The sequence below is a fragment of the Coniophora puteana genome (assembly GCF_000271625.1).
Source record: "Coniophora puteana RWD-64-598 SS2 unplaced genomic scaffold CONPUscaffold_26, whole genome shotgun sequence".
In the NCBI taxonomy this organism is placed as follows: Eukaryota; Fungi; Basidiomycota; class Agaricomycetes; order Boletales; family Coniophoraceae; genus Coniophora; species Coniophora puteana.
In genome coordinates this window covers 13,981-31,876 of record NW_006913078.1, presented here as the reverse complement: position 1 = coordinate 31,876, position 17,896 = coordinate 13,981, and the positions used below count along the sequence as shown (strand labels likewise).

The 17,896-nt window shown below is 50.0% G+C and overlaps 4 protein-coding genes across 4 annotated transcripts; 3 read left to right on the top strand and 1 right to left on the bottom strand.

Annotated features, from left to right (window-relative positions):
• Positions 1 to 2,603: 2,603 nt before the first annotated feature.
• Positions 2,604 to 2,836, top strand: CONPUDRAFT_160545 (uncharacterized protein; the record flags this gene model as incomplete). The annotated part of the gene is made up of 2 exons (XM_007777686.1): positions 2,604 to 2,633; positions 2,684 to 2,836. The coding sequence occupies 2 exons, from the start codon at positions 2,604 to 2,606 to the stop codon at positions 2,834 to 2,836; spliced, it is 183 nt and encodes a 60-aa protein (XP_007775876.1).
• Positions 2,837 to 4,011: 1,175 nt separating this feature from the next.
• Positions 4,012 to 4,951, bottom strand: CONPUDRAFT_160544 (uncharacterized protein; the record flags this gene model as incomplete). Its single annotated transcript, XM_007777685.1, has 3 exons — positions 4,012 to 4,062; positions 4,498 to 4,599; positions 4,652 to 4,951. 3 exons carry the CDS (start codon positions 4,949 to 4,951, stop codon positions 4,012 to 4,014), a joined length of 453 nt encoding a protein of 150 aa, XP_007775875.1.
• Positions 4,952 to 5,498: 547 nt separating this feature from the next.
• On the top strand, positions 5,499 to 5,891 carry CONPUDRAFT_160543 (uncharacterized protein; the record flags this gene model as incomplete). Its single annotated transcript, XM_007777684.1, has 2 exons — positions 5,499 to 5,523; positions 5,599 to 5,891. 2 exons carry the CDS (start codon positions 5,499 to 5,501, stop codon positions 5,889 to 5,891), a joined length of 318 nt encoding a protein of 105 aa, XP_007775874.1.
• Positions 5,892 to 7,982: 2,091 nt separating this feature from the next.
• On the top strand, positions 7,983 to 8,324 carry CONPUDRAFT_160542 (uncharacterized protein; the record flags this gene model as incomplete). Its single annotated transcript, XM_007777683.1, has 1 exon — positions 7,983 to 8,324. The coding sequence occupies one exon, from the start codon at positions 7,983 to 7,985 to the stop codon at positions 8,322 to 8,324; it is 342 nt and encodes a 113-aa protein (XP_007775873.1).
• Positions 8,325 to 17,896: the final 9,572 nt, after the last annotated feature.

Sequence of the window (17,896 nt, the reverse complement as noted above, 5' to 3'; positions counted from 1 at the left end):
CAGCATAGATGAGGGGGGAAACGCCTGGAAACGCGCACAGCGGTAACAGGCAGTCACACTGTGATCGCGTGTGACCACAAGCCAAATCCGGTATGAGTTTGCGCGGAACAAACAGTTCGCGAGACGCGCGTTTTCCGGGTTGGAATGCAAATGACTGTAACGTCCTTGCATCCACGATACAGCACAGCACCCTCATTATTGGAACATGCACTGAACGCGGTCTCCCTGGCCTTTTTCTTAGAAAACTGTGTCATATGTTGGCCTGTATGCTTATACACGCGTTGCACCAACCCGCAAGAACCTTTAGCGGGAACAAATGAGCAACCATACCCTGTTGCATTACAGCGCTTTGCAAGTGAATGCGGAAGGTGGAGAGATGGCAGTGCAAACTGGGGCCGGTTCAGGACCCTTGGCACGAGGCGGGCGAACGATGCGGAGTTCTGCCTGAGTTGCTGTAGTGTTGCCGCAAGGTAAGGTGAAGGTGAGCTTAAGGTCCAGATTTGGGTACAATAAGCAGCTTAAGCTGACCTCAAGCTAACCTTGGGACCTCTTGAGACGAGTCAAGGTCGCATCAAGGTGTTGACCTAATTAGGGAGAACCCTTGGTTATCGGCGTGGACACCTCTGAGTAAGCAGGCATAGTCCCCATTGGGGTTTAGTGGGGCTTAGCTATTGATATTCATGCGCCACAAACGGCGCCAACACGACTTCATAGTCTAGCGGGTAACATCGCTACCCATTTTGACCCTTGACGCGTTCGATTCCCCCTGGTACCAGCAAGTTCTAACAACGTCTGCATAAAAATAAAGCAGCGAATCTTCTCTACGAGCCTCCTCCTAATACAGAAATTATTTTTTGACCTACGAAGCATAGTGAATTAACGGTCCCTGCATGCAGTACTTGATACATTAGTGACAGCGATGAACAGTTCATGATCATAGGGGGTTTGCCCAAGAGAGGAAGGCACTGATGCGGCAACACCCGGACATTGCCTGGATCACCTCAAGGTCATCTCAAGGTTCCGCATTTGGTCGGCAACACTAAGTTGCTGTGCTCGCGTGGCCGAATTTGGCAGGTAGTACTCGGGGTCCTTACTCGGCTGTCTCGGCGGGGCCATTTCGCGTCAGAGGCTTTTCCGCATCTTTGTGCAAACCGCTGTAAGGGTGTCATGTTGCATCGGGGTTGCAAGGGTGGTATGAAGAAAGCATGTCGCCGTCCAAGTCGCCTTCTTCAGGTTCCGAGATCGGCTGACGGTGAAGAATAAGTGAGCTGCACGCTCGCTCGGATATGAAATGGTATGTCTTCCGGACCTTGACGCCCTTCGCGACAATGACTTGTTGCTCCAATACTATGCCGGAAGCCGCAACGAAATGAAGACAGATTTTTGTTCCCCCCCTCTCGCTTCAGACGTTCAACAAGCCCTGTTCTTGTTTGTCAGACATAATATATCCTCTTCTGCAACCATATATGAAGCCTTGAGCTGTAACTTATCTATACAACTTTGCCACGACGATGCTGCGCGAGTCACGGTCAACTAGTGTTGCCGCGACTCGGCTCGGCTCGAAGCTGAATCGCTCCCTAGTAAAAATAACGATTGAATTTTGTGGCGTAAGGTTTATGTTTCGAAGCGGTGACTGGCAGCGACGATGGCAACCATGACATGACAATTACCTCACTAAGTATTTTGTTGCCTTTGTCGTAAGTCCACCCAATCGGCTTGAGCCAGCTCCCGAGCCGCGGCAACACTACGGTCAACCTTTGTTTCCCTGCTTCGGGTTTGCAATGAACATCACTGGTGTAGAACATCTCGGTTTCCCTCAAAATCTTGATATGCATCATCTACTATGGCATGGAATATGAAGACAATCAAGTCTGGTAGCAAACGGAATACAGGAAGGTACCTACCCCGAGCAGTTCTATGATAAGGAAGGCCAAATTCTCGATTGTTTTGTACCTAGCGTCTGTAATTTTCATTTCCCCACCATGCCGTGTGATACAGTCATAGAGTAGTTACATTAGATGGCCTGTGTTCAGTTTGTAGATAGACACCGAGGGACAGTCGAATCTAACTGCATTTCATTGCGGGTCCCGGCGTAGTAACAAGTTTCAAGGTCAGTCGTCTGATGGATGGGCAACTCTTGTTCGGCTAAACTTCTCCCGTTTACCAAATGACGGCCTAATTTGAGGGGCAATTGGCGGATGGGAAAATCTGAGCCGCGACCTTTATTGCCAGTGTTGACTGGTCGCTGACCTTAGACCTTGTGACAAATAAGGTAATCCAACCGGGTTGGCGGATCATCTGACGAGCTGGGTTAGACCCTAATCGGGTAACGAGCCTCGGGCTCTCGCGTAGCGAAGACTGGGACAAAATGTCGAGGCCCTGGCAGGCGACCGACGGAGTGTGAAAGTTGGCGGATGGGAAAGAATTTGTAAGGACTTCGCGAAGCCGGCATTGTGGTGCCGAGGCGATCGACGCCCGTAATCTTATCTTAGCCTCAGGGGTATTCGATGCGTCCACCGACGCGTCGTAGATAGTCGAATATAATCGCGTTTTTATGCTCTCCCTCCCCGCATGAAGCACTCGAATGGCGACGTACTACGGCTATGGCCATACCTACGCTCAGGCGACTGCTCGTCCGCTCATCTGGGACTACAACTGGCTAGGGACTCTTACTATGGAACAGAGGAAGAACGAACTCTTGCATGCTGTCTCGGAGGCTGGGGTCAAGGCAATCGATCTCATCTACGCTGAGGAATCGTTTGCTCTGGAGGAGAACAAGATCTCCATTGCTATGGATATTCTCGTCAAGAAGGCCTCTCTGTCAGCCACAGACTGAGGAGATTACCGATGTTTTTGCTGAACGAATGAACTCGCATGATGAGCGAGGCGAGGCGGGGTATGTGCCCTTTAAACCGAAAGAACTGCTCGGGTGCAGCCAGTATATTCTGGTATACACCTCGAGCGATGTCCAGGATAAAATAGAGTAAAGATTAGTAGATACATGCACGGGATGTACACAGGTTCCAAAGTTTCAAGTTCTTGTCATCGGGTGTAACCTCGTTGATTTGGACGGTGCGAATACCGTAGCTATTAAATTCCTCGACCTTTGCGGTTGTTAGGTGAGCGTTTATAATAAGAATAGAGCTCACATGGTTCTGTTGAAGAAGTTTGAGCGGTGAGACTGTAATCACGATTTTTCGAGTAGGTGCAAAGATAAGTGAAAGTATCATGGCTAAAGTCTTGCCATAGCCTGTTCCTGCGCGGACAATAACATGCTCTCCTGCTATGTTTCGGATAGCAGCTTCAATTTAAAAGTGCCGTAGCATTTCGCTCGCCTGAGAATCGAGCGTCGCACCATGTTGTCATTGCAAAAACCGTCTCGACCTGCTCGAATGTAAGATTGTCGAGGAAGGATCGGGGGAGCTTCTTGAGCGAATCGCACACGTTATTGGACAGGGCCCCGGGTATATCGTTGATGTAATGTTCATTCATAATTTAAAGGAGTGGAGTAAGGGATAAGGACATAAGTACATGGGCTCGACGCGTTCATGAGGCGGGGAGCGCGTTCAGACGCGTCGTATCTAATCTACAGGGGCTGAGTTTCCCTATTCGGACGGTGATCTCTCTCGGGCCGAGCCAAAATTCAAACTCCGTCGGTCGCCTGCCAGCGAGTCGACATTTTATCCCAGTCTCCCTGACACTGCAAGCAATTCTTAATAATAGTGGCATTATTACTTGAAAAGTATTCTAAATATTAAGGTGAATGGGTTTCAATAATTAGTTCCTCGTTATTTAAAAGCTTTATCAAAGACAAGGGTCAGCGACAGAGCGGCTTCCTTTCCTGTCTTTGATAAAAGATAAAATAATGAGGACCTAATTATTGAAACCCGTTCACCTTAACATTTAAAATAATTTTCAAGTAATAGCGCCACTATTATCGAGAAATGCTTGCAGTGTGACGCGAGAGCCTGTGGCTCGTTGCCTTATTAGGCCGCATAAGGTGAGGCTGTGTTACGAGTCTAGAGCTGGGTTAGACTCGTAACCAGTCTCCCAGGCAGGTGCCTAATAAGGCAACGAACCAAGCGGTTCTCCCGTCAGCCTGTGGCTCGTTGCCTTATTAGGCCGCATAAGAAGAGACAGGTCACGAGTCTAGAGCTGGGTTCTGCGCCAGGCTGTGGGAGGGCCCGGGTTGGCAGTGAAATTACGGGATAACGGCCATGACCGATATCCAGTCAAGTGTGACCATATCCACCATAAATACGACACACATAGACGTTGGGTCAAAATTGGCCCATATATGATATGGTTCACCATTGGTCCATCGTTTAATAAGGTTATACAGTCTGCTGCGGGTGACACATGTATTGTAGTTTATAATTTGACGCGAACAAAGATCGAGGTCAGGGAGTGTCCCACGTGTCACTGTGGATGAATATTTTCAGAGTGAGAACATCAAAATATCCGTAAATGGCATATCAGAGGGAAAGACGCGTTTACCTGAAGATCCTGAATATTGGTGAGCGAATGCCATAAGTGAATAAGATCATCTTCGGAGGCTGCTTCCGACATATTCCCTTCCTTCTTAGTAGGCAGAAGAATCTGTAGGCATGAAACTTAACCTGGGTAACGAGGAACTGATTGATTGGCTTACCTGAGAGTGTGGCACAGCTTCTGCTACCGCTCTGGGCCTGACATTAAGGCGATATCCTTTTTCTTCCCTGGTCTCAAGCGACGCAATGGTTACCAGCGACCCGTCAACCTCGTCGACGCCGGCTTGGATAGTATTATCATCAGGAGGTAAACCGATGGTGACAGCGATAGTCTTCCTAGCTTTCCTGCCTTGCTTCTTCTGTTTCGGCGTCACCGTCGTGGTCGCTCTCTTCCGCTTGGTTGACTTCTTCGTGACCCCACCACCGGTAGCGGATTTGATGTCATGCCACAACTCTGACATGATGGTAGTGGTCGTTGAAAGGGGACAAGAATCGGGTCCCGAACGTCCAAGCAAAATTTATGTAACGTTGGCGCTTGCCATATTGGGTCACGGTTTGTTCCGACTCTGTAAATGCCGTCCTTGCACCCCTGATGCAACATGCACTGAATGCGCTATCCCTGGCCTTTTTCTTAGAAAACGGTATCATATATTGGCCTGTGGGCTTGTATACATGTGTCCCACCAGCCCACAAGAAACTGTAGCGTGAACAAATGAGCAATCCCAACCTATTGCATTGAGGGTGCTGTGGTGCATCAGGGGTGTGGATGATTTGCCCAAAATCGCTCGTTCCCACTTTCAACTCCATCAACCACCATGTGACTCACGATTCACAATTCAACCTAAATTCGACTGCTCTGATAACGACAAGATGTCGGGATTTGCCGTCCACCTTGTGCCTGGCCTTGGAGAAATTACATACTGACACACGGTGATATACAAGCCGTGAGGCATGAAATCCTGCGTGTGTGCCAAACTTACTATCAGTCGTGCTTAACCCGCAACCACCATGGACACCTTCGAGCAGCTCCTGGGTGAGGTCGACCCCAGTGTCTAAGTCGGTGAAGTACCAGACTTACCCCCTCACGCGTTCTCCCCCGCCCCTGTAGACGAGGTGTTTACGGACATATATAGAATGCTCATCAACAGCTCGCCCCCGCCGGACGCCACCCCAATTGACACAGATCCCGCCAGCAAAGTGATCGAGGGTACCCTCGATCACACTATGGCACCACCCTCACCGAACGTTCCAGCACGCGTAGAACCCATCGCGGCGCCGCCTCCTGTACATACACAAATGCAGCAGTCGGGCCCGAGTCTGCGTCCCAGACCCGCTTCCGAGGCCCCCACTGGAGCAAAACGGCAAGGCAGAGGAGGCGGTACCTATTGGTGGATGGATTGAGGTAGCGTTAGCCTTGAGATGGTCGCACTTCCGGCTGACGTCAAATGATCCGAGCTGCCTTCGAGGTGACCTCGAGTCACCTGAGGCCTATGCGTACCAAGTCCTTGCATGGCCCCATTGTATACCAGGGGGGCACGTCATAGTGGTGGATTGAGAACAAGCTGAGAGGCAAGCAACAAGCTCGCACGTCAAATTAGTTTTCCCCGTTACGTTTTAAGGGTCCTGAGCGGCATCCGGTTATGGCAGTTGCCCCGACACGCGCATTTTTCACGCCAGGTACCGCGAACATGAGATCGAGATTCTACAGCGTTGGTCCCACACTTGAGCTTGAGCATGAGTGGGTCAGTAGTGGATCCCAGGCGCCTGGGCTGAGCCGAGGCGGCCTCAGATCGCTCGCCTGCTCTCGCCTTTGCCCTTGCCCTTTCACTCGCCCTCGCCCTTGACCACAACGACCAATGGACTAGCACCAAAAACAATCTAAGCTGTTTACGGAGGGAATATTACTAGAAAAAGGCGTAAAGATGGTCAACTTTTTCAACGACTTTCCGCACTGGGGATATTCATGGAAAAAATACTCATTGGAGAAGGTAAACTTTTCAGCCGCAACTTCCCATTTCGGGCATAGTGAGCAGACGGACTTACCATTTCTGGCTGGCAAGGTTCAGACCCGGTCCCAAATTAGGTAATTTACACCTGAAAAGTATTCCTTTTTCAATAAATATCCCCAGTGCGAAAAGTCATCGCAAAAGTTTACGTTCTTCAAGCTTTTCCTAGCAATCTATGCCCTTGGTAAAATGCGTAGATTGTCTGCGGTGTAGGGAGGTCGACCGTCGGACCGAGCCTCGAGGAAGGCACGATGCAGTAGTTTAGGGTCGGCATGGCCAGCGTAGTCAGTATTTAGTGTGTTCGCGCGTGCCCATAGTCACTTATCCCAGCGATACGAGGAGTCTCGTCGTCATCTTCTCCAGGAGTACCCACTCCACCGAGCGACGCGCTCAACGAGCCAGCATGCGTCGCCGATGTCGACGTTGTAGACAGCCCACAAACGCCACCTCGATGAGGACGCCCAGCACCCATAAGGATCGCGCTGTCGGAGGTACTATGCCTGTGCCCCCGATGAAACAACGCGCCCGTCGTGAAACATGCATGTACATCGAGTATCTTGAACACGTCTCTCAACCATTACCTCCCATATTTCGTTCGTGGGCTGTGCTAGGTCTATTTGATACCATAGTCGAAGCTCAGAAGCTAGATCCTAACATCGAGTAAATACGGCTCGAAAGACTTTCGTGTGTTCTCCCATTCAATGCTTATCCGCTCAGAGCACCAGGGTAAATGTTGCCCAATTACTTTGAGCTCCCGGTGACGCCATGGCTGGTACCCAAAGAGCACTGTGCACTCATTGTGCACACTTATGTTTAGATAAATGTAACATATAAACGTTGGAATGTTGTACATGGAAGATAGGGGGTTTAGCGTGGTGGAAGCCGGCATCTCGCTGGTATCTCTCCGAGACAACGGGCAAGTCTTTTGCTTTGTCTCATGCTACGGAAGACACTGAGATATATGAGTATCAAGTTTTTGAAGGTCATTGTAGGAGTATCCGGTCAAGGGACTGCGTGCAACTCGAGGATGTTTCACGACGGGCGCGTTGTTTCATCGGGGGCATAGGCATACTACGGCAGCGCAGGCCCGTACGGCCTTCCCTCGGCTCAACAAGCGACGCGCCAAGCCCGCGGTCTGACGCACGGAGGCGCAAGCTCCTCCCTGCATGCATCGTTGGGTGCGCAAAGCGTGATGCAAGACCCGAGGAAAGACTCACTCATTGGGCGCGTTGGGCGCGTTGTTGGGAGGATGCCAAGGGCTTTGGGGGGGGGGGGGGGGATCGGGTGAGCCGGGTGAGTGGTACTGTGATCCCACGTCAGGATACACGGCCAGATTTATGAAAGGCCTGCAATCGCGCTCAATTAAGGTTTGGAAGCTCTCCAGCACATAAACACTCATGTAAAAAATACATGAAGTGTCAAAGTTGCGGGATCCTTCTTGATTTAAGAATCGGTGATTTTGGGCGTTGTCGGGGACCCACGTCTCATGGATACTGAACGCAGCATCTACGGTCGAATGATACAATGCCGCACATGCCATTGTTTCTCTGGCGACTTCTACGCGGAATTCGTCCCATCCGAACAAACGGCCTGCCCATGCGGCGCACGCATACAATCCCGCCAACACATCATCTGCGAGTGCCCCCGCTACGCGACCGCACGCCGGCATCTCTGCAAACCGAACGAGGACGTGTCCCTCACCGACGTCCTCGGCACCAAGAAGGGCCTTCAAGCCCTGACCCTATTCCTTCGCGACTCCGACGCCTTCAAGAAGTCGTCAACGGAGGCGCCCCCCACCGAAACCGATGACCCAAGAGCGTCACAATAGACACCCAGACGACCCAGGGGACCCGCCGTCGGATACCCCCCATGTCTCCTTTTCTCCTCATCTCGCGCATCGCGCACGTCCATGGCTTACCAAACATATAGTCCGCACCGTACCACGACACACCCGTACACCCCCACTGGGTTTTATTACCAGATGATCATGCCACTGCAGACGAACTCTACTTATCTACCACTTACTCCTCTATTACACCGACTAGATTACCACCGGCATGGTCCACCGCCACCGGAAGCATTACAAGCTGTGCCTTAGACTCGTGACCAGTCTCATCTTGTGCGTACCCAAAAGGGTAACAGGCCTGAGGGCCTAAAACCCGTCCGATAAGGTGCAAGATAGCCCGGCTGAGTCTTAGCTTGTAGAATCATAATTAGAACATCTGTTGTCGATTTTCCCGCCCTCGAGAACAGCTCCAGCCCGGCCTTAATGCAAGACTCCTCCAGAGAGCAGCTAGGATCGCGCTGCGAGATATGTAGCTCGAGTGCTGTTGTATTCGCGTCGACCAGAGCATCAGACAGCCCCCTTAGTCGAATATCCTCAGAGAGCCAAGCTGGAGATACAGTCCATTGGAGTGGTCGAAAGAGCGGTGGTGGAGGCGGTGGAGGCGGCTGATAATACACAGGATGAGGACACGGCAACATGTCGTATGTTCACGCAGGAGGGAGAGGGCACAAAATCATTATATTCATAGCATGGCACGTACATAGCGTGACGCGACGCGACGCTACAAGTGCACGATCGGCCGCGATGATGCCGGCTTATCTAACCGATCTCCGCCGTCCTTCGATGCTTCTCGCCCGCCAAGTTTTGGACTCCGCTGGTCCCCTGCCAGGGAGTGCTCCAAATCTCCCAGTCTCCCAGATACGAAGGCCCCTTGGCCTGTTACCCTTTTGGGTACGCATCTCGGGAGACTGGTCACGAGTCTAGCTGTGCCTTCTGACGTCCCCGAGAGAGAGAGAGAAAATCTATATTTATATCCCGCGGAAAACGCGTTTAGGGTACGTTAAGAGGCGGCTAAGTGCTACTTAAATTGGGAAGGAAGGCAGCTTGGGCGAGTCCCAAAAAGGGAATACGGGTTCATTAAATCGCGTGTCGCTAACAGCGTTACGGTGGCTACTGGCACCGCAGACAATCTAGGCTGGTTGCCTAGGGAATATTATTAGAAAAAGGGACGAAGATGCTAAACTATTTATATCACTTTTCAGGGCCGGAAAAGGCATTGAATGAGTAAACTTCTCAAACAATATCCAAACGGGGATATTTTATGGATCTTTTTTCCTTTTCTGGCGCGGATAAGATACATTTTCCCATGACTTTTCCGGGCTTGGAAAGCCAGTGAAAAAGGTACAGTATATGCGCGAAAGAAGATATCAAACATCTAGAGACAATGGGTTCGGCAGCGGATAGGCCCAACGGAGGTTTTACGAACAGGAGATGGAACAATAACGGAGAAACGGGAGCCGGACCGAAGCGGTAACCGGACCGGGAAGAACGTAGCTTAGGCAAAACTTCTTCGTTATACCTGTATCCCTCCGGATCCAGGAATTGTCAATTATTATTTTCTAGGATTCTTATGATTATGGTTTTAATAGCTAGGACTAACAATTGCGAGGGTGCCTGTGTTGAGTTCGTGAGTCTGTCATCGTGTCCACGTAATCGGCCGACGCCGAGATAAGATAATAAGACACGAGATGGGCGGATAGACCACCGGACGAGTCAGAAGCCCTGGGCCAAGGCTCGGGGAAACAGAAGCTATTTATTAGAGAATCAGAAGCTAAATATGAGTACAGGAGCTACAAAAGCACTCCTAATGTATTTACTAGTATAAAAGAAGCGAGAAATCATACCTGAGCGTTATCAGCGTATCACACACCCTTATCAAGCGTGAATCCCAAGAGCCTGCACATCAGAGGGTAGGGTAAAGGAAGGTTGCGACCAAGTTGCGACGAAATAGGAGCGATGTGGCTGTGCATACATCCATATATATAGGGAGTGTCTGTGCATCGGGCCGACTTGCCGAGTATCACCTGGGATCATGTGATGCGACAAATCTCGTGGAAAGTGCTGCTTAAACACTTTACGAAAGTAAAGAAAAATAACTTAATGACTTTTTTTCCATGATGGATACTGCCAAACGGAAACCTAGCAACTGATCTAGTCTCCCGTAGGCAGCCCAATACTTGGTACAAGGAAGATAGTCGTTCCTTGATGTACAACTGATCTACATGACCATAGGGACCCTTTCTAGGTCTTGCAAAGTACCCGAGTGTCCGTCGTCGCTGCCTATTACGACGACGAGGTCGGGTGCGCGGCTGCTTACATAAAGGTGCTGGATTCCCACGCTCTCTACCTTAGAAGCCGACTTCTCTCGGGGGCAGGAGCAAGAGTGTGAGCGGGCGGGCGTGCTGAGTCCCGCCTCGGCTCGGCCCCGGCACCCGGGATCCGCTCGCGCGCAACAGGGGAGAGGTCACGCGTGACGGTCGTGACGCGAACCGTCGTCCTGCGCGGGTGAAATTTTGAAACCCCACTTCTGCAGTGACTGTCACTCGCAATGGTCCAGATACGCCCGATAAGGCAACTTGAGATTTAAGTGAGTCATACGCCCCAATAAGAACAGCATCTATAATAGGATACCAGGCCATACCAGATTGTCGCCAATATACCCGCATGTATCCAATTTGTAGATAGTCGATACTGAGGAATATGAATATATTTTTGTTCGACGCGTGGGCCTCGACCGTGTATACATCCTTTATATCTCTCCATAGTTAGCAACTCGCAGAGGGCATACGCACAAATACGAGTGCACTCGCACAGCGGCCACTATGCTAGGTACGCGTGCTCGTGTCTTAGTGCATTGCAGACGCACTCGCAGACGCCGCGTAGCATGTCTCCCGACATGGCTAGGCCATCGCGCTGAGAAGCGCGTGGGAAAACGCACTCGATCAAATGGACGTCCTCGACCTCGACGCGTCTCTCTTTCCCTTGTCTCTCTTTGTCTCTCCCTCTCGTCTGCATATACCCAAGTCCGTTCCCCCATCCCCTCTTTTCTGTGTTCTCCTCCCGCTCCTACTCCCACACCCACTGTTGTGCCAGAAGCGGTGAGCACGAGGTCTGTTCGGACCGGCAAGATGGCAAGCTACTGAAGGCTGCGCTCTGGCAAGTAAGTCGCCGGTTCACTGGTTGTTGCTCTGATACTGACGCACATATCGAGGACATTGGCGCAGCATCTCTACATCAAAAACAAGGGCCAAGCCACTGTTGAGGTCTTCAACCAATGGTGTGAGTCTCTGGGCGAGATCGGGTAAGAGGTACGTATTTTAATTGTCATCTCCATCAACATGTTCTAATAAGTAGATATACTTACAATAGCAAAACTGAGAAAGAGCTCGTAAGTCTATATACTCGGTTTCTGAACCCGCTGACTACACCTCCAGATCTCCGACAAAATCTCGGTCAATAACACCATCCATCGTCGCCAGCTCGTTGTTCCATGACGCGTAAACGGTGCAGAGGAGGCGAGGCGAGAAGGCGAGAACAAGGACTAGGAGGAGATCCGGACGCATAGACAGCATGTAAAACGGTGTAGCATATGATATGTGAATGCATATTTCAGTATACTGCAGTACACCCCAAGCGAGAATCATTCAAAATGAATATATTCATATTCCAACATATGGTGCTATATTAACTCATATACTCAGTAGATCACAGTACACCGCAGTATATTTCAGCTACTATTTGTCTCATTTTAATACTGACAGCTACTCTGGCATACTTTTTAAGTGGGCTACCTGTTTTGTACATTCTGGTATGGTCCGGTAGCCTACACTAGAGGCCGTTCTTAGTGGGCATACGCTCTGGGAGCGTAGACTCGTAACCAGTCTCCCATGCGCGTGCCTAATAAGGCAACGAACCAAGCGGTTCTCGCGACAGGGAGACTGGGATAAAATGTCGACTCGCTGGCAGGTAGTGTTGCCGCAGTTCGTATAACCGAGACCAGTCCCATAAGGACCGGTTTTTTTGGCAAACATGGTTCGGTTTCAGGGACCAAACCATTTGTTGGGGTTTCAGAGGGTTAGTTCTCGGTTTGGAACCCCTGGGAGCCAAGACGCCATGGAAACCTTTTAGCTTTGATTTCGCTTATCATTTTATTGACGTAATTGTAGTCAACCCTCGGCCTTCTCCGCTGACCCGGGCAGCCCACTGCTGCATCTTTGGGTCTGCGGGTCAGCTATGTCATGTTCAAGATGCATCTTCAAGGATACCCCAGACAAAACAGTGTCAGATAGTACTATTGATGCTGAATTACGCAGGTTCTGTTAATACAAGGACTGTTAAAGGCGAGTTTCTCTTGTAAGCAGCACTTTTGCACCCGATGCACATTCATTGTGCTCGGGACCACAGTCGTGATATTAGTATACTTCTACTACAAATTCATTATAAATTTTGTTGTCCTTGTTACGGGGTTCGGACTGGTCTACGAACCGAAACTAGGTTCGGGGAACTGCCTGTCCCTGGAAACCAACTCGGACGGAACCGAGGGCATTCTTGGTTCGGTTCACGGTTCCAAACCGTTAGCCACCCGAACCGCGGCAACACTACTGGCAGGCGACCGACGGAGTTCGAAAGTTGGCAGATGGGAACGGATTGGTAAGGGCTTCGCAAAGCTGGCATCGTGGTGCCGACGCGATCGCCTGCGGTAATCTAATCTTAGGTCAAGGGTATTCGACACGTCCACAGACGCGTCCTAGGTAGTAGCTCAATTGTGTCACCATCAATTTCTTGTGCTCCCCCTCCCTGCATGAATCACTCGGATAGCGCCGTACTGGGGCTATGGTCTCCCCTACGCTCAGGCGACTGCTCGAATGCTCAACTAGGACTTGCATCAGCTAGGGACTCTTACTATAAAACCAAGAATGAATGAATTCCTGCATGCTGTCTCGGAGGCTAGGCCCAAAGCGATTGATCTTGTCTATAAAGAGGACTTTGTTCTTTTCAGAAGAGAAACAAATTAACGCTGCTATGAAAAGTTCAGTGAGAAAAATGTCTATGTCGGTGATAGACTTACTCATCAAAATCATAACTGCTGACCCGGATGGGTATCTTGAGAAATATTGCTCTGGTTTTGTTCGGGGGAGAGCTCTCAGCCACCTCTGGAATGTCATTCTAACTCTCGAAAGATGGAAAGCCTGGACCTAGATGACTATCTCAGTGATGCACACACTCACTATTGTCGACAACTTGAAAGAAATGGAGCATGCGTCTCAGCCAAGCTCTTTCTCAGACCTACAAAGGGCATCACTCCCGAGAGCTTTGATCTCATTCATTCATTCAAAATCTTTGATTACTGTCCTCTGAGGCTATGCCTTATGGTAGACAGGTCTGACGTGTGTACAGGAACTAAAAAAAAGGGGGGGGGAGGGGCAAAAGAGTACTGTAGTGTACTAGTCGTGACCAAACAAGCTTTGATCTCAACAAGGAAAGCTGCAGTCTAGTGCAGGAGCTCATGCAAGTAACCATTGATCTGGCTGATGTTCTTGTACAGCACCTGCAAAAGCAAACAGATGACCTCTCTCAAGAATTGACTGTGGTGCTAGTCTAGCTTGTTATTCTGCCGTTGTTTTTCTATCTAGCCATACCCCATCCCAGCCCGCACAATTACGTGCTTGAATGCTGGGTGAGTAATTGCAGCTTCTACAGCTTCTACCTGAAACTGCAGAAGAGTTCTTTTGTCAGAAAGGTGTGCGTCGAACCAGATAATTGCCCGAAAAATGGACTTGATTTGCTCGAAAGTGAGGTTGTTGATGAAAGATTGTGGGAGTTTCTTGAGCAAATCGTGTTCGCTGTTAGACAGAGGCCCATGTATATGGATAATATTACAATTAAACATAATATAAAAGAGAAGTGTAGCTGGTACGGTCATAAGTGCAAGGGATACAAGACACGCCATCGCGCGGGGCGCTCCGGCATCCACGTAGATGTTTTACGAATAAGGGGCATTGACAGCGTATAGAAGGTAGAACATCTAGAAATTATGTTTACGACGAGAAGATACGGCGTGAAGTAAGCAGAATTTATGTAAGCCGGTTAAGCGAAACTCATGTCGAAAGGCCTTAAGGAAGTCTTTGAAGAGCCGACCACGTTCAAGCCGAATGAAGCGGTCTAAGGCATCCAATGCCAGGTCGACGGCAGCGAACGCAGGAGCATAAGAGGTAAGGTCACACCCGCATTCGTGCTTGAGAAAAAGCCATAAGGGGCCGTCGACGGGTAAAAACTCTTCTTCGCTCTCACTCTGAGCATTCGTTTCTGAGCATTCGTTCTGAGCATGTTGAAGACCATCTCAAGTAGAGCTCGTCCCAAGCTCGTCCCAAAGACACGGCAGAGGAAGACCGCGTGACAGGCTGTTCGGCCGAGACGGGAGAGTGCGCGGGCGTCAGGCTGTCCGACTCCGATTGGTCAGGAGTCAGCAAGGGCTGCTGGAGAAGAAATAAGACAACGGAACGGATACATGCGGCGAAACGCATACACTGATCAGATCTTGAGCGCGGCGCTCGCACTCGTGTCGACGGACGCAGTCGGACACGTACAGCTCAATGTACAGCCAGATAGGCCAGCCGAAAGGGTACCTAACAACAAAAGGCACCAACGGGGAGACCTGTGCTACCGGTCAGTAGTAAGGAGAGGAACTGTTGGAGACCATGCCTCTTCAACGACCAAGTCGATACCATGAGTAGGTTGCAGGGTGAAAAGAATGGCGGTATCCAGCCTTTTCCTTAAGATCGCACCTGTCACGCTCTGAGGATAGAGTGAGGGGAAGTGACTTCACGCGCATGTAATGTAAATAGCGTACCTGCAAGGCCGCCCATCTGGCCTCCGACATCTTCAAGATCCTCAATACCTGCGCAGATATGCTAAAAGGCATGCAAGTTAGTCGATGAACTCTGCCGCCCACAGAATGAATGGGCTTACCAATGTTGCCATCAAAAACATCAGGGCACCGACAGCAAGAACTTGGCAAGAACAGCCACGTTAGCCTTAGTGGACGAGCCGTTGGCTTTCTTCCGTCGAGTCATAATTATGTATTATGTAGATGTCTAAAGCAAGTAGCACAGCAAGGGCTCCTGCAGATTTTTGGGTGCCTATTAGTATGGAGAACATTTACGGAGTAGTAGAAATACGGTTCACCATAGAGTATGATCGCCGGAAGGACAAACCAAAAGGGAACAAAAAGACTGTTCGCGAGGGACCACATTGGGGGAAAATGTGCGCGACGAATGTAAGGAACAGTTGACTATTAATATCCTGAGTAACACGGGCTGTGCTGTATCATCAAACCGTACCTGTGTCCTCCGATGCTGGAAACCTGATCTAATCACAAAGACACCCGTGAATTCCGCTCAACCAGACATTCATTACACCACCGTGGCACTACAATCTAGGGGTTGCTGAAGTTGACCAGATCCTTGAATTTGGGGCATGGTACATCAGCCAAGAGATCCAATACATTCTGGTACCACAGTACATTAACAGGATGATAGCAATGTCGCAAGGACAGTGGAAGCACAATCCCAATAGCGCCGCGAACATACTCTGACGCCGCCAGATCAAAAACATCGGACAGGAGCCGACACGCTGTTTGTAGACGACGTTAAGCAGATGCACCTAAGTGCGAATACCATCTGTTGACTGAATATTCTGGCTCCATCGGCGCGCCAGGCTATATATACTCTTACGAACTTATCATGACGCGCTGGTCAGGCCAGAGAAACAGCGTGAGCTCTGCGGGCGCCTTGGCGGACTCGCTTGCCCTAACCTGGCGATAATTCTCGTGTTAACGACAATGCCCTCGTACATAGAGTAATACAACTCGCATGATGACTTGGGGCGAGGGAGGGGAAGGCAAGGTGAAGGGAGATGATGAGGGACTGGAAGATTTGGGCGACGATTGGCCCACTCTTATATATGAAAGGGCCCAGGGGCTTAACACTGCATCAGGAAATCGTCTGAATGCATTTGGACTTTAGGAGATGTAGGGCTCTGGATCTTGAAAATGCATCGACAGAGGGGACACCAACGCACGTTCCGATTGGTCAATGTATTTTACAATTCAATACAATTCGCATTCGAACAATTCTGCTTCAATAAACCGGTCGATCCCGTCATCTTGCGGGCATGAGCTGACGCGGCCCACATTTAAAAGCGGCTCGTAGACGGGTGCCGAAGTGTGATTTGGGGCGTTTCTCCGGTCCTGCATTCAGTCTTTCGGAGCAGCGAGCGAGAGTGCTGTGAAGAGCATAGGAATCTGCAACCAAGCAACGGCAAACAAAAGCCGACCATCTGCTTGTAGATACGATTAATCGCAGCAGCACAAATCGCAGTAGCTAGTAGGATCGACTATCCAAACTCACAGTAACCAACAGACTACGGTTACTAAGTACCAAGGTGAGCACGCACCTTTGATGTCATGAGGCTCTATCCATAGGAGCATAGTGCAAGGTGTACTATGGAGGAAAGAGAGGCAGTTGTAATATAGCACACGAAACGCCTACCAAAAACAATACCAGGAGTGTCAGGTAGGCAACAGCACATACTGACACAAACCTGATACCCTGTAAATAGAGATAAATAGCAAATTGGCAAAAAGGAGAAGCGTCACGCACTCAAGGGGCGCTATCGAAGGCCAGACCATCCGAATGAGGAGGGAGGTGATGCAAAGTAAAAGGGACGAAGAACGATTCCTGTTCACGAGAGCACGGCACTGGTTCGTGCCTGCAGACGAGGGAAAGAGAGTGAGGGCTTGATCCAAGTTCGGCCATCAATGGACAGCGCGAGGAAACAGGACGGGGAGAGCGCTACCGGGAGTTGGGGCGGAGAGGGCGCTGCGGGAATCGGAAGCCCACACTGGAGGTGTTCGAGTATGTGCGTGTGGGTGATGAGCTCGGTTCTGTGACGGTCGGTTGAAACAGTTGGGGGTTGATACTCGAGCGGAAGGGCGCACCTGCACATCCTGTATCCTATACATGACGGTTATTGGTGGGGGAATAGATAAGGATGATGACCGAGGGTGCTTGGCGAATCTCGACTCGGAGACAGAGTCGGGAAGGGTACTGTCATAGTTAGCAATCTGTTCCGTGGAGGGTCTAAAATAAGCGAGAGTAGACGTCCAAAAAGTTTCGCGACGAGTTTTGCGAGGGACCACAGTAGAAAAAACGGAGAGGAAAAGGAGGGAGGGAGGAAAGCTAGGAAAGGATGCACTAGAAAAATATTCCAATACAATTTGCCAATTTAGTTAAAATACCATGGCCGAATAGTTTAAATAATCTTTGCATACCTGTCCGAAAATTATCCGATCCAGGCACCGAGTTTTATTTAAAATAAAGTTTGTGAAAGTATCCTTATGATTCTGTGACGGGTGACAGCAAATATTTAAAATACAATCTGGCATAGCAGCCGAGTCATGAGCCGGACTGGGCTGTCAAAAATCCGCAATCGGCTCAGATTCTGAGCCACCTTTGACAGCCCAGTCCGGCTCATGACTCGGCTGCTATGCCAGA